The following is a 19,104-nucleotide window of genomic DNA, read 5'->3' as shown; positions in this document are numbered from 1 at the left end:
CAGAAGATACACATTCATTGCCGTAAAATTAAAGATTGTAATATCTGAGAATGTTTAGTTTTTTGGTACTAGGGATTGAACGCAGAACCTCATGCCATGGATGCTGGCCAAGTAGTCTAGCACTGAACTGCATCCTAAGCACTCCACCCACTTTTTTTTTTTTTTTTTTAGAACCAGGATTGAACCCAGGTGTGCTTAACCACAAGAGACACATTCCAGCCCTATTTTGTATTTTATTTAGAGACAGGGTCTCACTGAGTTTCTTAGGCCCTCGCTAAGTTGCTGAGTCTCTCTTTGAACTCGTGATCCTCCTGCCTCAGCATCCCAGCCATCAGGATTACAGGTGTGAGCCATCATCCCCGGCCCAAGCCCTTTTTAAAAATTTTTATTTTTGAGACAGGGTCTCACTAAGTTGCCTAGGCTGACCCAGAATTTGCTGTCCTCCTTCCTTAGCCTCCCTAGTAGCTGGCATGACAGGCATGCTCTCCCACCCTTGGCATGTATTATGTTCTTAACCTCATCCTATAAGGTAGATAGTTATTATTTGACAATTTATCCATGAGGAAGCAGAGACAATGAAATTGTTATATGTCCAAATTCTCAGAGCTAATATAAATACATGACCAGTATCACTCCACATCATGTACAATCACAAGGATGAGAAGTTGTACTCCATGTATGTATAATATATGAAAATACACCCTATTGTCATGTGTCGTGTATATCTTTTTGTTGGTACCAGGAATTGAACTCAGGGGCACAGGATCACTGAGCCACATCCCCAGCCCTATTTTGTATTTTATTTAGAGAGAGGGTCTCACTGAGTTGCTTAGTGCCCCGCTTTTGCTGAGGCTGGCTTTGAACTCGTGATCCTCCTGCCTGGGATGTATATCTAAAAAGAATATTCAGGTGGTGCATGTCCACAATCCCAGAGGCTGGGGAGGCTGAGACAGGAGGATTGCAAGTTCAAAGCCAGCCTCAGCAATTTAGTTAGGCCCTAAGCCACTCAACAGGACCCTGACTCTAAATAAAATATAAAAAAGGATTGGGGATGTGGCTTAGTGCTTAAGCACTCCTGGGTTCAATCCCCAGTACAAAAATAAAATAAAAATACAAAAAATAACTGTCAGAGCTTAGACTCATATCCTGAATGCTGACAAGAAAGACTGTTTTTGATATATGAGAGTTTTCCTCCTCCTGACATTGCGCATATTCTTTGTGTGTGTGTGTGTTTGTGTGTGTGCGTGTGTGTGCGCATATTCTTTTTAGTCTGTCTATCATACCTAGTAATTTGTGAGGAATATCTTTCTTCATTAGTTAATATGGACCAGAGCCATCATCATTAATAATTGCCTAATGTGCTATTATATCATAAAACATAATTTATTCAACCTGTTGTCTATCATTAGGTGATTTTTGTTGTCATAAATTATTCTTTGATGAACTTCCTTTCATATACATCTTTGTTTACTTTTACATACATTTCATAAGGATAAATTTCTTTTTTCTTTCTTTTTTTTTAAACTATTGAGCCATACCTCAGCTCTTTTTATTTTTTATTTTAAACAGGATCTCACTGAGTTGCTGAGGCTGGCTTCAAACTTAAAATCCTCCCATCTCAGCCTCCCAAATTGCTGGGATTACAGGTGTGCACTGCTTCACCCAGCTGTGCCTTAAAGTTTTTATGCTCAGCTATGGATGCAGAGTGAGACAGGATGAGACAATTCAGCAGCTCTTTGGAGTGCATCATGACTAAAATGACTCAGAAGAAAGATAAATGTATTAGTCAAGAAATCATAAGAAGCAACATCATTGAAACAAGGCATTAGTTATGTTTAGTCATTCTGTAACAGGCAAAACTCCAATGTATGTAAACAAGCTTAGAAATCATAGTATAGATGTAGATATTGGGAACTAAAGTAAATACACATACACATAAATGTTTTTGTCCTGCCAAAACACAAATATACTACTTATAACTCTTTTATTATCTGGATTCTTCACTCAGTAAAATGTAGTAAGCATATTTAAGTTAAAGATATACATCATCATTTAAAATTATAATAGTTTTTTTTTTTTTTTTTTTTTTTTTTGCTTTTTTGCAAGACTGGGTATTGAACTCAGGGCCTCACATGTCCTAGACAAGTGCAGTACTGCTAAGCTGTATTCCCATTCTTTTTTATTCTATAGGTGCTTTATGATTTATTTAATCTATTTCCTACTGAAGGACATTTGGGTTCTTTCCAACTTTTTCCCATTAGAAACAATGTCAGTATACTTTTACATACACCTTTGACCATGTGTATAATTATTTTCTTTAATCCCCCAAATAGAATTTCTGAGTCAGAGGGTTTGCATGGTTTAAGCACTGCTTGTATATATTGTACATACTTGTAAGTTAAGTCTATAGCATACTGGTTAGAATGTTCATTTTTTCACATACTTGATAATATGGGCATCAGTACTAAAGTGAGGTTTACTTTCTTTTGGTGATTTTATTTTTTTTTTTAAGAGAATCTTGCATGCCAGGCTTCTCACACTGGAATTGAAATTCTGTGTTTCAGAGGCTAGAATTGAATGAAAGCTGGCTTTTGGTTAGAAAAATAAGGATTTCAAATGCAGCTTTGCTATTTCTAAATTGAATTTCTCCCAGTGGTTTCAAATTTTCTGATTTATTGAATGGATAGAATATCATACTAAAGGGTTGGGGTTGTGGCTCAAAGGCCTAGTATGTGTGAGGCACTGGATTCGATTCTCAGCACCATATATGAATAATGAATAAAATAAAGGTCCATCAAAAACTAAAAAAATATTTTTAAAAAGGATATCATACTAAATAGCAGTCCTGAAGATTCAGTTAAAACACCCATTACTTAGAAGTTTAGTTTTGTTTTAACCAAGGAGAAACCCTATGGCACTTTGCCACCGAGCCGCATCCCCAGTCCTTTCTATTTTTTATTTTGAGGCAGAGTCTCACTAAAGTTGCCCAAACTGGACTTGAACTTGTGATTCTCCTGCCTTAGCCTCCCAAATAACTGGGATTACAGGCATCTGTCACCACCCTTGTTAGAAGTTTTTTTTTTTTTTTTTTTTTTTTAGAGTAGAAAATAGAAGACTTTATTAAAGGACAGCAGAAAAGACTTCTCCCTGGAGGAAGAAGGGGACCGGAAAGCGGAAGTTCTTGATAATTGGATATGTTTTATTGTCTAGTTATCCACACTTCTTCACTCTAGGTTGTGAGAAAGAGAATGGTAAATGAAGTCAGGCAGGAAAACAGTGTGGGTAATTCTCATTGAAAATAGGATGAGCCCAAAGGATTTTGGAAGCTGTTGTCCTGGCTGCTGACAGGCTGGGCTGCCAGTGCCTCAGTTTTGCAGTGGTAATGGCCATCAGGCTTAATCCTTATGACTCAATCAAAACTCTTTCTCACCATATTAATATAAAACCTGTGTGAATATTCATTTTCAACACAAACAAAATCAAGCTAAATCTTCATGTAAGATCCTTTCAGGATGTCTCCACATTAAGCCTTGCTTGCTTACCTAAAAAGCTTGTCCTTCTTTATTTCTTCCTTTGAGAGAAATCATTCTTCAGACTGTCCCCTTCTCATTATTTAAAGCTCTCATCATCAGGCCCATCACTTGGCTTTCACAGAGACCTGTGAATGAAAGCTGGCTTTTGGATAGAAAATTTTCAGAGCACATTTCCAGAATTTTCCAGAATTTAAGAGACATTTGAAGATTCCAAGCAAGGTCACACTGGGGGCCCTCCACTACTCATATATAGAGAGACATCATTTCTATGGCTTCTAGCAGGTAATTTGTAGAGGAAATTCATGAAGAAAACTATAAGCCCCTGATATCTACAGATTAGGCATTCATAGAATCAACCATCCTGGTATTTAAAACATTCAAAACATTGAATCTGTCCTGAAACATGTAAGGACTGATTTCTTTTTATTATTCCTTAACCGATATAGTATAACAATTACTTCCATAACAGTTATCTTGTATTGGGCATTATAAGTAATATGAGATTAATTTAAAGTATACAGGAGGAGGTACGTAGGTCCTATGCAAATATGACACCACTTTATTTAAAGGATTGAGCATCCATGGATTTTGGTATTCAAGGAGGTCCAGGAACCAATTCTCCAGAGATACCAAGTAGAGACAATATACACTATAGTTCTAAGTATTATTGCTAATTCTCAGTACAGGATAGTTTATACACATATAAAAGGAAATTTTTTTTTTTTTTGAGCTGGAATTGTGTCTCAGTGGCAGAGCCCTTGCCTAGCATGTGTGAGGCACTGGGTTTGATTCTCAGCATCACTCATAATAGATAAAGGCTTGTTGATAACAAAAAAAAAAATTAAAAAAAGGAAATTTTTTCTTGAGTTTGTAATTCTAGAGACTGCAAAACTCAGAAGAAGGATAATGCACTAATCACCAGGGAAATGCAAAGTCACCATGAAATATCACCTCACCCCAGTAAGCATGGCTACTATAAAAAATACTAAAAATAACAAATGTTGGTGAGTGAGGATATGGAAAAAAGGGAATCCTTGCACATTGCTAATGGGAATGTAAAAGAGTGCAGACATTATGGAAAACATTTTTGAGGTTCCTCAAATAATTAAAAATAGAACAACCATATGATCCAGTATTCCTACCAGAGAGTATATATCCAAAGGAAATGAAATTAGTATGTCATAGAAACACTCGTGCTCCCATGTTCATTGCAGCATTATTTACCATAGGCAAGATATAAAGTCAATCTAAATGTTCATCATCTAATAAATGGGTAAATAATACATATATATGCACAGTGAAATATTATTCAATCATAAAAATTCAAATCCTCTCACTTGCAACAACATGGATGGAACTGGAGATCATATATTAAGTGAAATAATCCGTGCACAGAAAGATTACTTGCATGATCTTACACATATGGCATTTTAAAAAGCTGATCTCATAGAAATTGAGAATACAGAGGTGGTCACTAGAAGATTGGGAGTGGGAAGGGACAGGAAAATATTGACTAATGGGCTCTGAGTTACAGTTAGATAGGAGCAGAAGTTCTGGTGTGACTTTAGATAACAATAATGTACTGTAGATTTCAAAAAAGATAAAAAAAGGATTTTAAAAGTTTTCACCATGAAGAAATGATGTATACTTAAAAGAAAAATATGCTTAATATGTTTTAACCTTTGTGTAAAGCAAACATGTATCAAAAACATGGTACCTCATTGATATATACAATTTGCAAGTGTTGTGTATCAATTAATAAAATAATATGCCAGGTACAGTGGTGCATGCCTGTAATCCCAGAAGCTCAGGAGGCAGAGGCAATAGGATTGTGACTTCAAAGCCAGCCTCAGCCAAAAGCAAGGTGCTAAAGCAACTCAGTGAGACCCTGTTTCTAAATAGAATACAAAACAAGGCTGGGGGTGTGACTTAGTGATCGAGAGCCTCTGAGTTCAATTCCTAGTACTAATATAATATATATATATATATATATACACACACACACACACACACAGACACACGTGTGTGTGTGTGTGTGTAGTCAAAAAATAGGGATAATAAAGATGATTAAATGTTTAGTACTTCAAGACATGAGCCCAAGTATTTTGAATGAAGAAGAAACAAGACCTATAACTTTGCATTGCTAACTAATTAAACCATCTCAGCCTGGTGGGCATCCTTAGTCTCCCAAAGACCTATTAAAAACTAAGAAAGTTAAGATTTTTCCCCTTCATTATGATCCACCCTGACCTCATTTTTAGATCATTTCAACTTTTTCTTCTCAGTTACAATCTTTCCTCCAAATCTGGATCCTAAAAGGATTTGTAAATGCCACTGTCCAGCTTCAACAACTAGAGGTAAAGGAAATATTGTAAGGAAATGCTGATTTTTTTCCATTTTCTTATTTGTCAGATTTTGTCAGCTTTTGTTGTTGTTATTATTATTATTACTGAATTTCTCTTTTTATATCTAGTGAATCCAAGCAGGGTTGTCAGACTCTGGTTTAGATCATGTGGCCTCTTATCAGCCATGAAATTTAAGAGGGATTAGATTTATCTAGACTTTCTCAGTTCTCCTTGTAAGTATATATCTGTGTGTGATGGAGAGATCAGAAGAGGGAAAAAGTCATAGTAACATCATTTGGGGAGTTCCAGGGTGTATCTCAGCTCATGTCCTTGTTTTCCTCCCCCTAGTTCTGGCCTCTGTGGATTCTACTCCCCTGGCAAACAAACCCCAAGGAGGACTTACCATTTCTTGAATTACTAAATCATGGCCCGGGTAAGTTACTGCTTATTTCTCTTTCTGGAAATATTACAATGTTCAGATCCTGTGAACATTTCTTTTCTGAAACTTCCCACCTATCAAAGCCACATCCAGGAACTTTCTCCTAGTTCTAAATTCAGTGAGGGATGAAGCTAAATATTACAATGCTATGAAACCTCTTTTCCCAATCATTGTGTATTCATCGAACAAATCCTTTAGTATCTCCTATATGTGTCAGTCTTCTGCTAAAAGCTGTGATGACACAGAAATGAAGTTGCTCACAGGAGATATTTTACCATCCCTTCTGAGTTGATGAGAGAAGATAGGTCTATTTAACCACTTGTAGGAAAATTATGAACTTTTCTATTCTTGAGTTTTCCAAGTATATAAGATTTGCTGTTGTTTGGCTTCATCCTCAGTATGTGGGGAGGCACACTAGGGGCTGGGGTTGTGGCTCAGTGGTAAAGTGCTTGCCTAGCATGCATGAGGCACTAGGTTCAATTCTCAGTACTATATTAAAAAAATAAAGATATTGTGTCCACTTACAACTAAAAAATAAATATTAAAAAAAAAAAGTTGCACACTAATGGCCAGGCGCAGTGGCACACACCTGTAATGCCAGCAGCAAGGGAGGCTGAGACAGGAGGATCGTGAGCTCAAGCCTAGCCTCAGCAACTTAGCAAGGCTTCCACAACTTAGTGAGACCCTGTGTTAAAATAAAAAATAAGGATTAGGGATGTGGCTCAAGCGGTAGTGCGCTCACCTGGCATACGCGGGGTGCTGAGTTCGATCCTCAATACCACATAAAAATAAATTAAAGATATTGTGTCCACCTCAAACTAAAAAATAAATATTTTAAAAATAAATAAAAAATAAAAAGGGGCTGGGAATGTGACTCAGCTATAAAGGGCCCCTGCATTCAATCCCTAGTACCGAATCTGTCATGCCAGGCATGGTGTAATCCCAGTAGCTCAGGAGACTAAGGCAGGAGGCAGGAGGATCACAAGTTCAAAGCCAGCCTCAGCAATTTAGCAAGGCCCTAAGTAACTTAGCAGGACACTGTCAAAATAAAATAAAGCTGTGGTGCCATGGTTAAATGCCCCACGAGGGTTCAATCCCTGGTTAAAAAAGAAAAAAAATTGTAACAAGGAAAAATTATTAATAATTGTCATATATTCTGATTTTGAATATAAACAGAAGAAATTCTTTAACTGGACTCAGAACCTTTTCTTTTTCTTTTTTGTACTGGAGATTGATCCCAGGGTGCTTAACCACTGAGCTACATTTCCAGCCATTTTTATTTTTATTTATTTATTTTGGTACCAGGGATTGAACTCAGGGGCTCTCAACCACTGAGCCACATCCCCAGCCCTATCTCACTAAGTTGCTTAGAACCTCGCTTTTTTGAAGCTGGCTTTGAACTCTCAATCTTTGTGCTTTAGCCTCCTGAGCCACTGGGATTACAGGCATGTGCCACTGCACCCAGCCTTCCAGTCCTTTTTTTATTTCACTTTGAGACAGGGTCTTGTTCAATTGCTTAGGACATCACTAAGTTGCTGAATCTGGCTTTGAACTCATGACCTCCTGCCTCAGCCTTCCAAGCCTCTGGGATTACAGATCCCTTTTCTAAGACAGAGAATAGAGAGTTTTTGTTTTGTTGTTGTTGTTTGTTTGTTTGTTGTTTTTGTTTTTAATTTGTTATTTAAGGAGGGGGGATAGAAGAACTCATGTTTTTGAGAACTTATGATGCAGACATATAACAGGCAGTTGCTTTATTTATAGACAGTATAACATTTACTTGAGGCTCAGGTATCATTTAATAGGAAACCCCCCAAACACACCTGTTTAGATTATTGAGGTATACCAGTGTGTAAGAGGCTTATCTGTAGCAACAGGATTTTTAAAAATACCTTTATTTATTTGTTTATGTGCTCTACCAATGAGCTACAACCCCAGCCTTGTAGTAGCAACAGGATTCTTCAGGACTAGGTAGGTACTCCACTTCAGGCACACTCATTTCCGAACTGGGTGTATTAACAACTTTCCAGCTTTCAAGACTCTTTCCTCGTCATCATAGTCCATTTCCTGCAAGATTTTTTTTCGTATCAATTATATGACAAACAGTGTTTGTCATTTCAGGGATCAGTGATGTTCAGTGATGTATCTATAGTCTTCTCACAGGAAGAGTGGGAATACTTGGACTTGGAACAGAGGGACTTATACAAAGATGTGATGCTGGAAAACTATAGCAACTTTGTCTCACTAGGTAAGGTTCTCTACCTTTATATTAAGTGTCTTCTGTTAACATCAGCTTTTTCCTCTGAAAATTTCAAGAATTATCTTTCAAGCTGGATGTAGTGGTGCATGCCTGATGACTTGAGAGGCTGAGGCAAAAATCTAAGTTTGAGGCCAGCCTCAGCAATTTAGCAAGAATCTGCCTCAAAATAAAACAAAAAAGAGTTGGGCTGTATCTCAGAGGCAGAGCACTTATCTAACATGCATAAGGCTCAGATTTAATCTCTGGGTTTAAACCCTAGTACCAAAAAAAAGAGAAGACTGTCTTTCAAGAAACTAATTTAGGGGCTGGGGTTATAGCTCAGTGGTAGAGTTCTTGCCTCACTCACGTGAATCACTGTGTTCTATCATCAGCACTACATAAAAATAAATAAATAAAGATATTGTGTCCATCTTAAAAAAAACTAACTGAATTTCTTCTTTTTTTTTAATTTAAAATTTTAATTTAATTTTTAGTTGTTGATGGGTCTTTATTTTATTCATTTATTTATAATTGATGTTGAGAATTGAACCCAGTGCCTGGCATGATAGGCAAGTGCTCTACCACTGAGCCAAAACCCCAGCCCTCCTCCCTGTTTTTAAAGGAAAGGTTTCAGTTTATTTCATTGGAAGTGAGCATCTTCATTAAGTATATTCATCTTCCCTATAATTTTTGTTTTTTAATTAAAAAAATTTTTTTACATGTAGATAGACACAATACCTTTATTTTATTTATTTATTTGTGTGGTGCTGAGGATTGAACCCAGGGCCTCATACTGCTAGGCAAGCACTCTACCACTGAGCCACAGCCCGAGCCCTGATCCCTAGCTCTTTCTGTTTTGAGACAGGGTTTTCTGTTGCCCAGGCTGGGCTGATACTTGTGATCCTCCTTCCTCAGCCTCCCAAGAGACTGAGATTACAGGAATATGCTATGCTTGGCTTCCCTGTCCTTCAAATCTAGGTGATTTATAGACTTATCAGTGTCAACGAAAATATTTCACTTTGTTTTTGAACTCAGAATTGCTTTAGATATTTTATTAATATACCTGTAAGAAGAATAACTAGACCCTGTGTCTTGATTTTTCTCTATCAAAAGAAAACATAATTTACATAGTGGTAAATTGGATCACCAAGATTTATTTACAGGGGCCAGGGATGTGGCTCAAGCAGTTGCGCTCTTGCCTGGCATGCGTGTGGCTGGGGTTCGATCCTTAGCACCATATACAAACAAAGATGTTGTGTCTGCCGAAAACTAAGAAATAAATATTAAAAAAATTCTCTCTCTCTCTCTTTAAAAAAAAATATTTAAGATATTTCAAGGTAACTCAAGATATTTCAAGATAATTCAAGATAACTCATTCCTTTTATAAATAAACATTCAGTTTTACCTACTTTTATGACTGAAAATTAAAAATCTAAGAACTTTGCAATTAATGTTGTATGAATATCCTAATAAATCACAATTAATGTCTCCTAGGAAGCTTCTTGTTTTCTTCTCAGCAAAATAACAATAACTGATGACTAATATTTAGGTCTAAGTATATATTCATGTAAAATTCACAATAATTCTGTAAGGAGGCGGTATTAACATTAATTTATTTTATTTAAATATTTATTTTTGTTGTAGTTGGACACAATACCTTTATTTACTCACTTATCTTATGTGGTGCTGAGGATTGAACCCAGGGCCTCCCATGTGCTAGGCGAGCCACAACTCCAGCCCCAATAACACTAATTTATAATAAGGAAAAAGAAATGTAGAAGTAACATGCCCAGGGTCACACAGCTGGGAGGTGAAAGAGGCAGGATTTGAACCGTGTGATCTATGATCTTAGCCATTGATTTCCTCCGAAGAAGGAACATATATATGAATACAGATTTTTAAAAGATCTTTTCCCTCCCTCTGTAATCTATATTAATTTTGTAACCTTAATGTGAATTTTTTTTGTTTTGATACTGGTGAATGAACTCAGGGGCACTTGACTACTGACCCAGAACCTCAGCCCTGTTTGTGTAATTTATTAGAGACAGGATCTCACTGAGTTTCTTAGTGCCTCGCTAAATTGCTGAGGCTGTCTTTGAACTCATGATCCTCCTGTCTCAGCCTCCTGAGCCACTTGTATTACAGGTATGCAACACTGCGTCTGGATTAATGTGATTTTTTAAAAAAATTTTTTTTGTAATTGTAGATGGATAGAATGTCTTTATTTTATTTGTATATGGTGCTAAGGATGGAACTCAGTGCCTCACACATGCTAGGCAACTGTTCTGCCACTGAGCTACAGCCTCAGCTTGTGAATCAGGCTCTTGGTTGCATGCAAGGGAAGCACACTACCAACTGAGCTATATTCCCAGCCCCCCACCAATTACCATTTTAACCTGTAGTTTATTACACATTTAACCAGGATAAACCAAAGTAATTTTGAATTTACATTTTATTTCCATATCACTTTGTTTCCTTTCTTCTAAGCAGGGTGTTTCATTTCTAAACCAGATGTGATTTCCTTATTGGAACAAGGAAAAGATCCCTGGAAAATTATGAAGAAAGGAAAAAGACAATATTCAGGTAAGTGAGGACAAGTTACTGTGGGAAGGCAACCCGCTAGATGGGAAGGAGGCATACCCTTTTGTGCTGTTGTTTAAAGCCTTCTTTAAATGTCTAATGCCCAAGGAAAAATGCCTGAGACCTGGGGAGAAAATTAAGGTCAAAGCTGGGGATACTAAAAGAACTATTTCTTTATCCACTTACCACTCTTTTTCTGTTCTTTCAGTTTTTCTTGTGTCCTCACTACTGACAGCCATTCTATATTTTGAATCTGTTTCTTTCTTCTTTTACATTAATGGATGGGTAGGTGGATAGATAGATAACCTCTGAGCTGGGCACTATTATAGGTGCTGTCAATACTGTGGTAAACAAAACCAATAAAGTCCTTGTCCCTGTGGAGTTTACCTGGTAATAAGAGAAACCTAGTTACTATAATTAAATAGAAATATAATGTCAGCATAACCCACTTGAATCAAATGTATGAAATATGATATGTCAAGAGCTTTGTAATGTTTTGAACAACTAATAAAAAAAGAGAGAGGGAAAAAAAACAAAAAAAAACAAAAAAAAAAAGAGAGAGGGAAATAAAGAAATGACAGCTATAAAGAGATTGCTGTGAAGAAAAGTAAGCAGAGTAAGAGGCTAGAGAATGATATGGGATGAAAGCTATTTTATTTTATTTAAAATTTTTTTTTGTAGTTGTAGATGGACAGAATGCCTTTATTTTATTTGTTAATTTTTATGTGGTGCTGAGGATCGAACCTGGTGCCTCACGCATGCTAGGCAAGCGCTTTACTGTGCTTCAGCCCCAGCCCCATGAAAGGCTATTTTAGTTATGATGAAGAAAACTTTTTTCAACTTTTCTCATTAATTTGTGAAAATATATATGCTTGCTGTTATAATATTATGTTTTATCAGCAACTAAAGTTTCATGTGAATTACACTAGAAGATAGACCCCAGATTACAGAACATCATTCTTATTTTCTTTAATTTATCTACCTTCAATTAAGAAGAAACTTAAATGTAATAGACTATAGGGACAATAATCCCTTGGTTTAGCTTCTACCTCTGACCTATTTTCATCTCTCATTATACCTTTTGTTAAAAAAGATTCCTTAAAATTTTGTGTAGAGATACATATTATGTATTTTGTTCTCTGTATATTCAGGTCTAACTGAGAAGAATCATTTTAGGCTAATAGCTCTAGTTTTGTAATAATAAGGTAATTTTAGTGCCTACATTATTTCGCTTTCTACCAAAGAAAAAGTACCCTGCCCCCCATCCTAACCTATTTTCTTATTCAAATTCAGGTAGTAAAATGACATTTACAAGTATTAACATTCAAAGAAAATGAAATGCAGAGATTTCAAGTGAATAAGTTATCAGTTTAGTCAGAAAGCATTTAGCCCAAATAATAATTGTCTCACAGTTAGACATCTTAAATGAGTACGTTCTTTTTTCTTTCCTTCCCCTTTCCTTTTCTGTTCTACCTTTAAGTAAGTTTTATTGAAGTATTGCATGCATACGGAAAATTGGACAAACGAGAGAATTTTTTTTAATGTTTATTTTTTAGGTGTAGATGGACACAACACAATACTTTAATTTTATGTGGTGCTGGGGATCGAACCCGGGCCTTGCCCGTGCTAGGCGAGTGCTCTACTGCTGAGCCACAATCCCAGCCTCAAGAGAAGGTTTTTTTGAGGAGCTGATATTTGAGGAAAGACATAAAGTAAGGGTTTAAGCCATAAAATTTTCTGAGAGAAGATCATTCTGAGCAGATGGAAATGGTCTGGGTAAGAAGTCAGCCTTTTGTGTTTGAGGAATGACATGAAGGCCATTGTGGTCAGAGAAGGAGAAAGAAGAGTAACAAGAGATACGAAGTCTGTGTTAGGAAAAGATCAGATAATGTAATCAGAAAAATCAGAAGCCATTGTTTGTATTATAAAATGATCCCTCTGATTGAGTGCAAAAGCCTGAGGGATCAGTATAGAGCCAGTTTCAGTTGTTCAGACTAGACATAATGATTGTTTGGATAAGACTGACAATGATAAGAAGTACTAAGAAGCTGTTAGAAACCAGGTGCGGTGGTGCATGCCTATAATCCCAGCAGTTTGGGAGGCTGAGGCAGTAGAATCCTGAGTTCAAAGCCAGCCTCAGCAAAAGCGAGGTGCTAAGCAACTCAGTAAGACCCTATCTCTAAATAAAAAATACAGAATAGGGCTGGGGATGTAGCTCAGTTGAGTGCCCTAAGTTCAATCTTTGGTGTATTCACCCCACCAATAAAAAGAAAACTGTTAGAGTCATAGCATGTAGAAGGTACTGCCAGGGCTGCAGTTGTAGTTCAGTGGTAAAGCACTTCCCTAGCACACATGAGGCACCAAGTTTGATTCTCAGCACCACATAAAAATAAATAAAATAAAGGTATTGTGTCCATCTATAGCATATATATATATATAAATATATATATATATACACATACACATACATACATATATACTGAATATGCTATTGGGTTGGGCATGTGGGTGCATGCCTGAATCCCAGCTACATGGGAATCTGAGACAGGAAGATTGCAAGATTGAGGCTAACTGGGGTAATTTAGCAAGACTCTGTGTCAAAATAAAAAATAAAAAGAGCTGGGAATATAGTTCACTGATGGAGTACTTTAGGTTCAATCTTTAGAACGATGAAAAAAGCCAGGTGTGGTGGCCACACCTGTAGTCCAAGCAGCTCTGGAGACTGAGGCAGGAGGATCTCAAGTTCAAAGCCAGCTTCAGCAATGGTGAGGCGCTTAGCAACTCAGTGAGACCATGTCTTTAAATAAAATACAAAAAAGGGCTGGGGATTGCCTCAGTGGTTAGTAGCCCCTGGGTTCAATCTCCCATACCACCCCCCCAAAAAAAAGAACCCTGAAAAAAAAAAAAAAAGAATATGCTACTGAGATTACAAGTGGAGTAAGTGGTAAAGAGTGGAGAGAAAGGGCCGGGCAGGATGGCACACAACCTGTAATCCCAGCAACTCGGGATGCTGAGGCAGGGAGATCATGAGTTCAAAACCAGCTTCATCAATTTAGTGAGGCCCTAAGCAACTGAGCAAGACCTTGTCTCAAAATAAAATATAAAAAAGGGGACTGGGGGAGGGGGCTGGGGTTGTGGCTCAGTGGTAGAGTGCTCACTTAGCATGCATGAGGCTTGGGTTCCATCCTCAGTACCACATAAAATAAAGATATTGTGTCCACCTATAATTTAAAAATAAATATTAAAAAAAAAAGGGGACTGGGGATGTAGTTCAGTGGGTAAGTACCCCTGGCTCAATCCCCAGTAACAAAAAGTGGAGAGGGAGAATAAGGTATTTGCTTAAAAAAAGCTGGTTGAACAGAAGCACAATTTATCTAAGAGGGGAAGATAAGGAAAAGCAGCTTGAAAGGTTGACATTGACAGTTTCTGATTTTGTATATTTTAACTTTTTCAGTTTGAGACATTGAATAGGTCATTGAAAATGTCCATCTGGAGCCAGGAAAGATTACAGCTGGATATATATTTGAGCATCTTTACTTTTATGATTAGAATTAAATCCATGGATCTGGATGTGATTACTTAGGAAGGATGCAGATAGAAGAAAGGAGATAAAAAGAATCCTAAGAACTAATTCATGGGAGAACTTAGACCTTTGAAGGCAGAGACAACAGAGGAGATAGAGAAGGAATATCCACTCACTGAGAGAAAATAAATAAAAACAATAGTAAATGTTTCAAGTTGGAGGAAGTAGAGTGAGAACTGAGAAATGATCTCAGGTTCTAGTAAGATGGAGAATAGTGATGACCTTGTAAATACTTATTTCAGGATGAAAACTTGATTGGAGTGAGTTGATGAGAGAGATATAGGGGAGGCAGTTAGGAGAATGTATGTAAGATGACTCTTTGAGGTCGTGGCCCCAGCTGCCAGGCTCTGGTTCTGGGCAGCTGCCCTGAAAGTTTCCCCATCCCATTATGTCCTCAAGCTGACACAGAATCCTTTGTCATCCTGTTTGGACGTGCTTTTTGGCTGGGCGACAGCTTGTCCGCCTCCCTGCCTCCCAAATGTGGACTTTGCCTTGGCCACTTCGTCCTCTTGGTTTAGGAGCTTGAGCCAGCGACAGTGGTGTGCATTCCTTGTATTGTCATTCCTATTCTTCTCTGGAGCTATACATATACCCTATGATTTCCCTTTCTGTTAGTCGCATATGGCTTAGAAAAGCTGTACAAGAATCCATTGATTGAAAAAAAAAGGCAAAGTTGACTGTAAGGATACTGACAGAAATGGATTACCAACAAAAGACCAACAGGAATTAGTGATAAAAAGAAAGACTAATGCAATTTTCTCAAAGAATCTCACTTGTTTTTAAAATGGACCTGAAGCACCTTCTTTGTAATTGACTCTGAAACTAGAATTTTGCCTAGAGAGTTTATTTATCTGATATTTACTGGGAAATACATTGTACTTATACTTAAAATGTACTTAGTTATGGGGGTGGAGTTGTGGCTCAGTGATAGAGTGCCTGGCACATGTGAGGCACTGGGTTCGAATCTTAGCACCACATAAAATAATAAATAAAGGTATTGTGTCCATCCACAACTAAAAAAATTTTTTAAATGTACTTAGTTAAAGGCTAAAGTTGTGGTGCTAAGAAATATGTTGATAGTTCACATTGAGGATATGGATTATAAGCAGTGTATTTGATGATATATTACAGCATATTTGTATGCTCATGCAAATGATTCAATAGAGGAAATTAATGCAATGGAGAGAGGCATGATTGTGGTAACAATGTCCTTAGGCTGGGGTAGAGGGGAAGAAGGCAATATAGTTATGTTTATAGGTAAATTGGTCATAATATGGTTGTGCATATGGGTAAGTTACATTTTTTATTTCTTGCCTAAGAATTTCACAAGAACTGCAATAAGATATAAATATGATTTCCTGTCTCAAAAAATCACTAGTATGGGGCCAGGACTGTGGCTCAGTGATAGAGCACTTGCCTAGCACATGCGAAGCCCTGGGTTTGATCCTCAGCACCAGAGGAAAAATAAATAAAATAAAGGTATTGTGCCTAACTACAAGTAAAAAATAAATATTTTTTTAAAAATCACTAATATGTTTCCAGAAAATATTGAAATACTTGCCTATGAGAGAAAGGAAGAGACCTGAGTAAGAGGAGGAAAGAAGGAAACCAATTGAATATTTGTGAAATGAATGAGTAATAAACTTAAGGGGAAATTGAGTAAATAAAATTCTTCAGTAACTTTGCCATAATGTAGAGACAAAAAAATAACACATAGCCATGTGAAGGAGTAAATGGGTAGTACAGAGAATACTGCATAGATAAGGACATATGCAGCCACCTTCTTCCAATGAATGAAGAGAGAATTTAATCATTACAGGAAAGTATGAGAGACTAGGGGCAGATAAATCTATCCAGAATAACTATATAACTATGGGAATAAAGTGAGTAAAATTATGTGTTATGGATTCATTACTTTTTTTTAAATATTTTTTAGTTTTTTAGGTGGACACAATATCTTTATTTTACATTTATGTGGTGCTGAGGATTGAACCCAGTGCCTCATGCATGCTAAACGAGCACTCTACCACTGAGCCACAATCCCAGCCCAGGATTCATTACTTAATAGAGAGTAAATTAGGATTCTCTCTGCTCTTGAGGAGATTGATTGGTAAAAATAAGAAAAATAGGACTGGGGCTAAAGGCCACTGGTAATGCAATTGCCCATCATGTATAAGGCAAAATTTAGTGAGTATATGTGTTAAAAAGTAGGATATGTTATAAAGGCAAGAAATAAAGAATGACAGCATAGACTTAGGTACTAAGTAGGGTAGATCTCAAAGGAAGTGACTTTTAATCTAAGAGCTTAGAAGGAGCCAGCCTTGCAAAGAGCTCCATCAGGAAATTTGTGGGAGATGGAGCAGACTGTGCAAATTCCTGAGAGATGAAAGGAAGTTGGGAGATTTTGTAATGTCCAAAAGGAAGCCTTTCCAGGTAGCAATAAAGGGAACAGAGGTTTAAGATATATGTAGGTAAATGGCCTTGTTAACCACAATGAGCTTAATTTTAATTTTAAGAATAAAGAGACATTTTTGAAAAGAAAAAAATAAGTATGGATTCCTAATGTTTCATCTCTTTCAGAATCATTGTGTGGAGAATAGTAAATATTCCTCTGGGAATATAGAATCTGATGCACATGGTTTGGGTGGTATTTAAGCCTCAGTATTTGTAATAAGCTCCCCAGGAATTCTGATTCACACTTCAACTTGAAAATCACTGGCTTAAATGCTTAACCATTAGTCTTCCTGTCTTATATGAACTCTCATTTTCCTGGTGTTCCTTTTTGCCTTTTTTGCTTTTTTTCCCCCATATTATTTAGAGTTTGAGTATTACTTTTGTCTTGTTTCCACTGTCGAAACTTTACTTCTTTTTTTTAAATACTTTTTTTTAAGTTGTAGTTGGATACAATGCCTTTATTTTTATTTATTTTTATATGGTGCTGAGGATCAAACCCAGTGCCTCACCCATGCTAGGTGAGCACTCTACCACTGAGCCACAGTCCCAGCCCCAAAACTTTACTTCTTTTAGAAAGAGAAAACAGTATGTGTATGCTTTTGTTTTTTCTTTTAGATTTGGAGACCAGGTGTGAGACCAAGAAGTTATCTTCAGAAAATGACATTTATGAAATAAATTTATCCCAGTGGAAGCTAATGGAAAGAATTAAAAACCATGGCCTTAAGGGCCTCATTTTAAAAACTGACTGGGAATCCAAAAGAAAATTTGAAGGACAAGAGGGACCTCAAGAGGGATACTTCAGTCAAGTGAAACTCACATCTGAAAAAAAATCCTCTTATCAGAAGCGCACATCTGTGACTCCACGTCAGAGAATTCAATTAGTGGAGAAACCCTATGAATGTAAGGAATGTGGGAAGGCTTTTAAAGTACGACAGCAACTTACTTTTCATCACAGAATTCATACTGGTGAAAAACCCTATGAATGTAAGGAATGTGGGATGACCTTTAGACAAACTGCACACCTCACTCGACATCAGAGACTTCATTCTGGAGAAAAACTCTATGAATGCAAGGATTGTGGGGAAGCTTTCATGTGTGGCCCAGATCTTCGAGTACATCAGAAAATTCATATTGGTGAGAAGCCCTATGAATGTAAAGAATGTGGGAAAGCCTTCAGAGTTCGAGGACAACTTACTCTCCATCAGAGGATTCATACTGGTGAGAAACCCTATGTATGTAAAGAATGTGGGAAGGCCTTTAGACAGTATGCACACCTTACTCGACATCAAAAGCTTAATATTGCTGACAGACTGTATGAATGTAAAGAATGTGGGAAGGACTTTTTGTGTGGCTCTGGACTTAGAGTACATCACAAACTTCATACTGGTGAGAAACCCTATGAATGTAAGGAATGTGGGAAGGCTTTTAGAGTGAGACAGCAACTAACACTCCATCAGAGAATTCATACTGGTGAGAAACCCTATGAGTGTAAGGAATGTGGAAAAACCTTTAGTCGTGGTTATCATCTTATTCTCCATCATAGAATTCATACTGGTGAAAAACCTTATGAATGTAAGGAATGCTGGAAGGCCTTTAGTCGTTACTCACAACTTATTTCACATCAGAGTATTCATATTGGTGTTAAACCCTATGATTGTAAGGAATGTGGAAAAGCCTTTAGACTACTTTCACAACTTACACAACATCAGAGTATTCATATTGGTGAGAAACCCTATAAATGTAAGGAATGTGGGAAAGCCTTTAGATTGCGCCAAAAACTTACTCTACATCAAAGCATTCACACTGGTGAAAAACCCTTTGAGTGTAAGGAATGTAGGAAGGCCTTTAGACTCAATTCATCTCTTATCCAACATTTGAGAATTCATTCTGGTGAGAAACCCTATGAATGTAAAGAATGTAAGAAGGCCTTTAGA

General features: G+C 37.0%; 1 protein-coding gene across 6 annotated transcripts in view; it reads left to right on the top strand.

Moving 5' to 3' along the window:
• The window catches only part of LOC308637129 (zinc finger protein 82 homolog), a 28,676-nt gene that overhangs the window by 1,783 nt on the left and 7,789 nt on the right, over positions 1-19,104 (top strand). For 4 of the 6 annotated variants that reach the window (XM_081273334.1, XM_081273330.1, XM_081273329.1 and 1 more), the window contains exons 2-5: positions 6,227-6,311; positions 8,436-8,562; positions 11,041-11,136; positions 17,786-18,388. In XM_081273334.1, coding sequence (XP_081129460.1) covers positions 6,303-6,311; positions 8,436-8,562; positions 11,041-11,136; positions 17,786-18,388 — 835 coding nt within the window. In that variant the 5' untranslated portion in view covers positions 6,227-6,302. The remainder of the gene's footprint in view (positions 1-6,226; positions 6,312-8,435; positions 8,563-11,040; positions 11,137-17,785; positions 18,389-19,104) is intronic. The other 2 variants (XM_081273333.1, XM_081273332.1) reach the window with 2 other exon arrangements.

The sequence above is a fragment of the Spermophilus citellus genome (assembly GCF_964194105.1).
Source record: "Spermophilus citellus genome assembly, chromosome: 18".
Classification (NCBI taxonomy): Eukaryota; Metazoa; Chordata; class Mammalia; order Rodentia; family Sciuridae; genus Spermophilus; species Spermophilus citellus.
The sequence above is the reverse complement of the archived record's forward strand: the minus strand, read 5'-3'. Positions and strand labels throughout refer to the sequence as shown.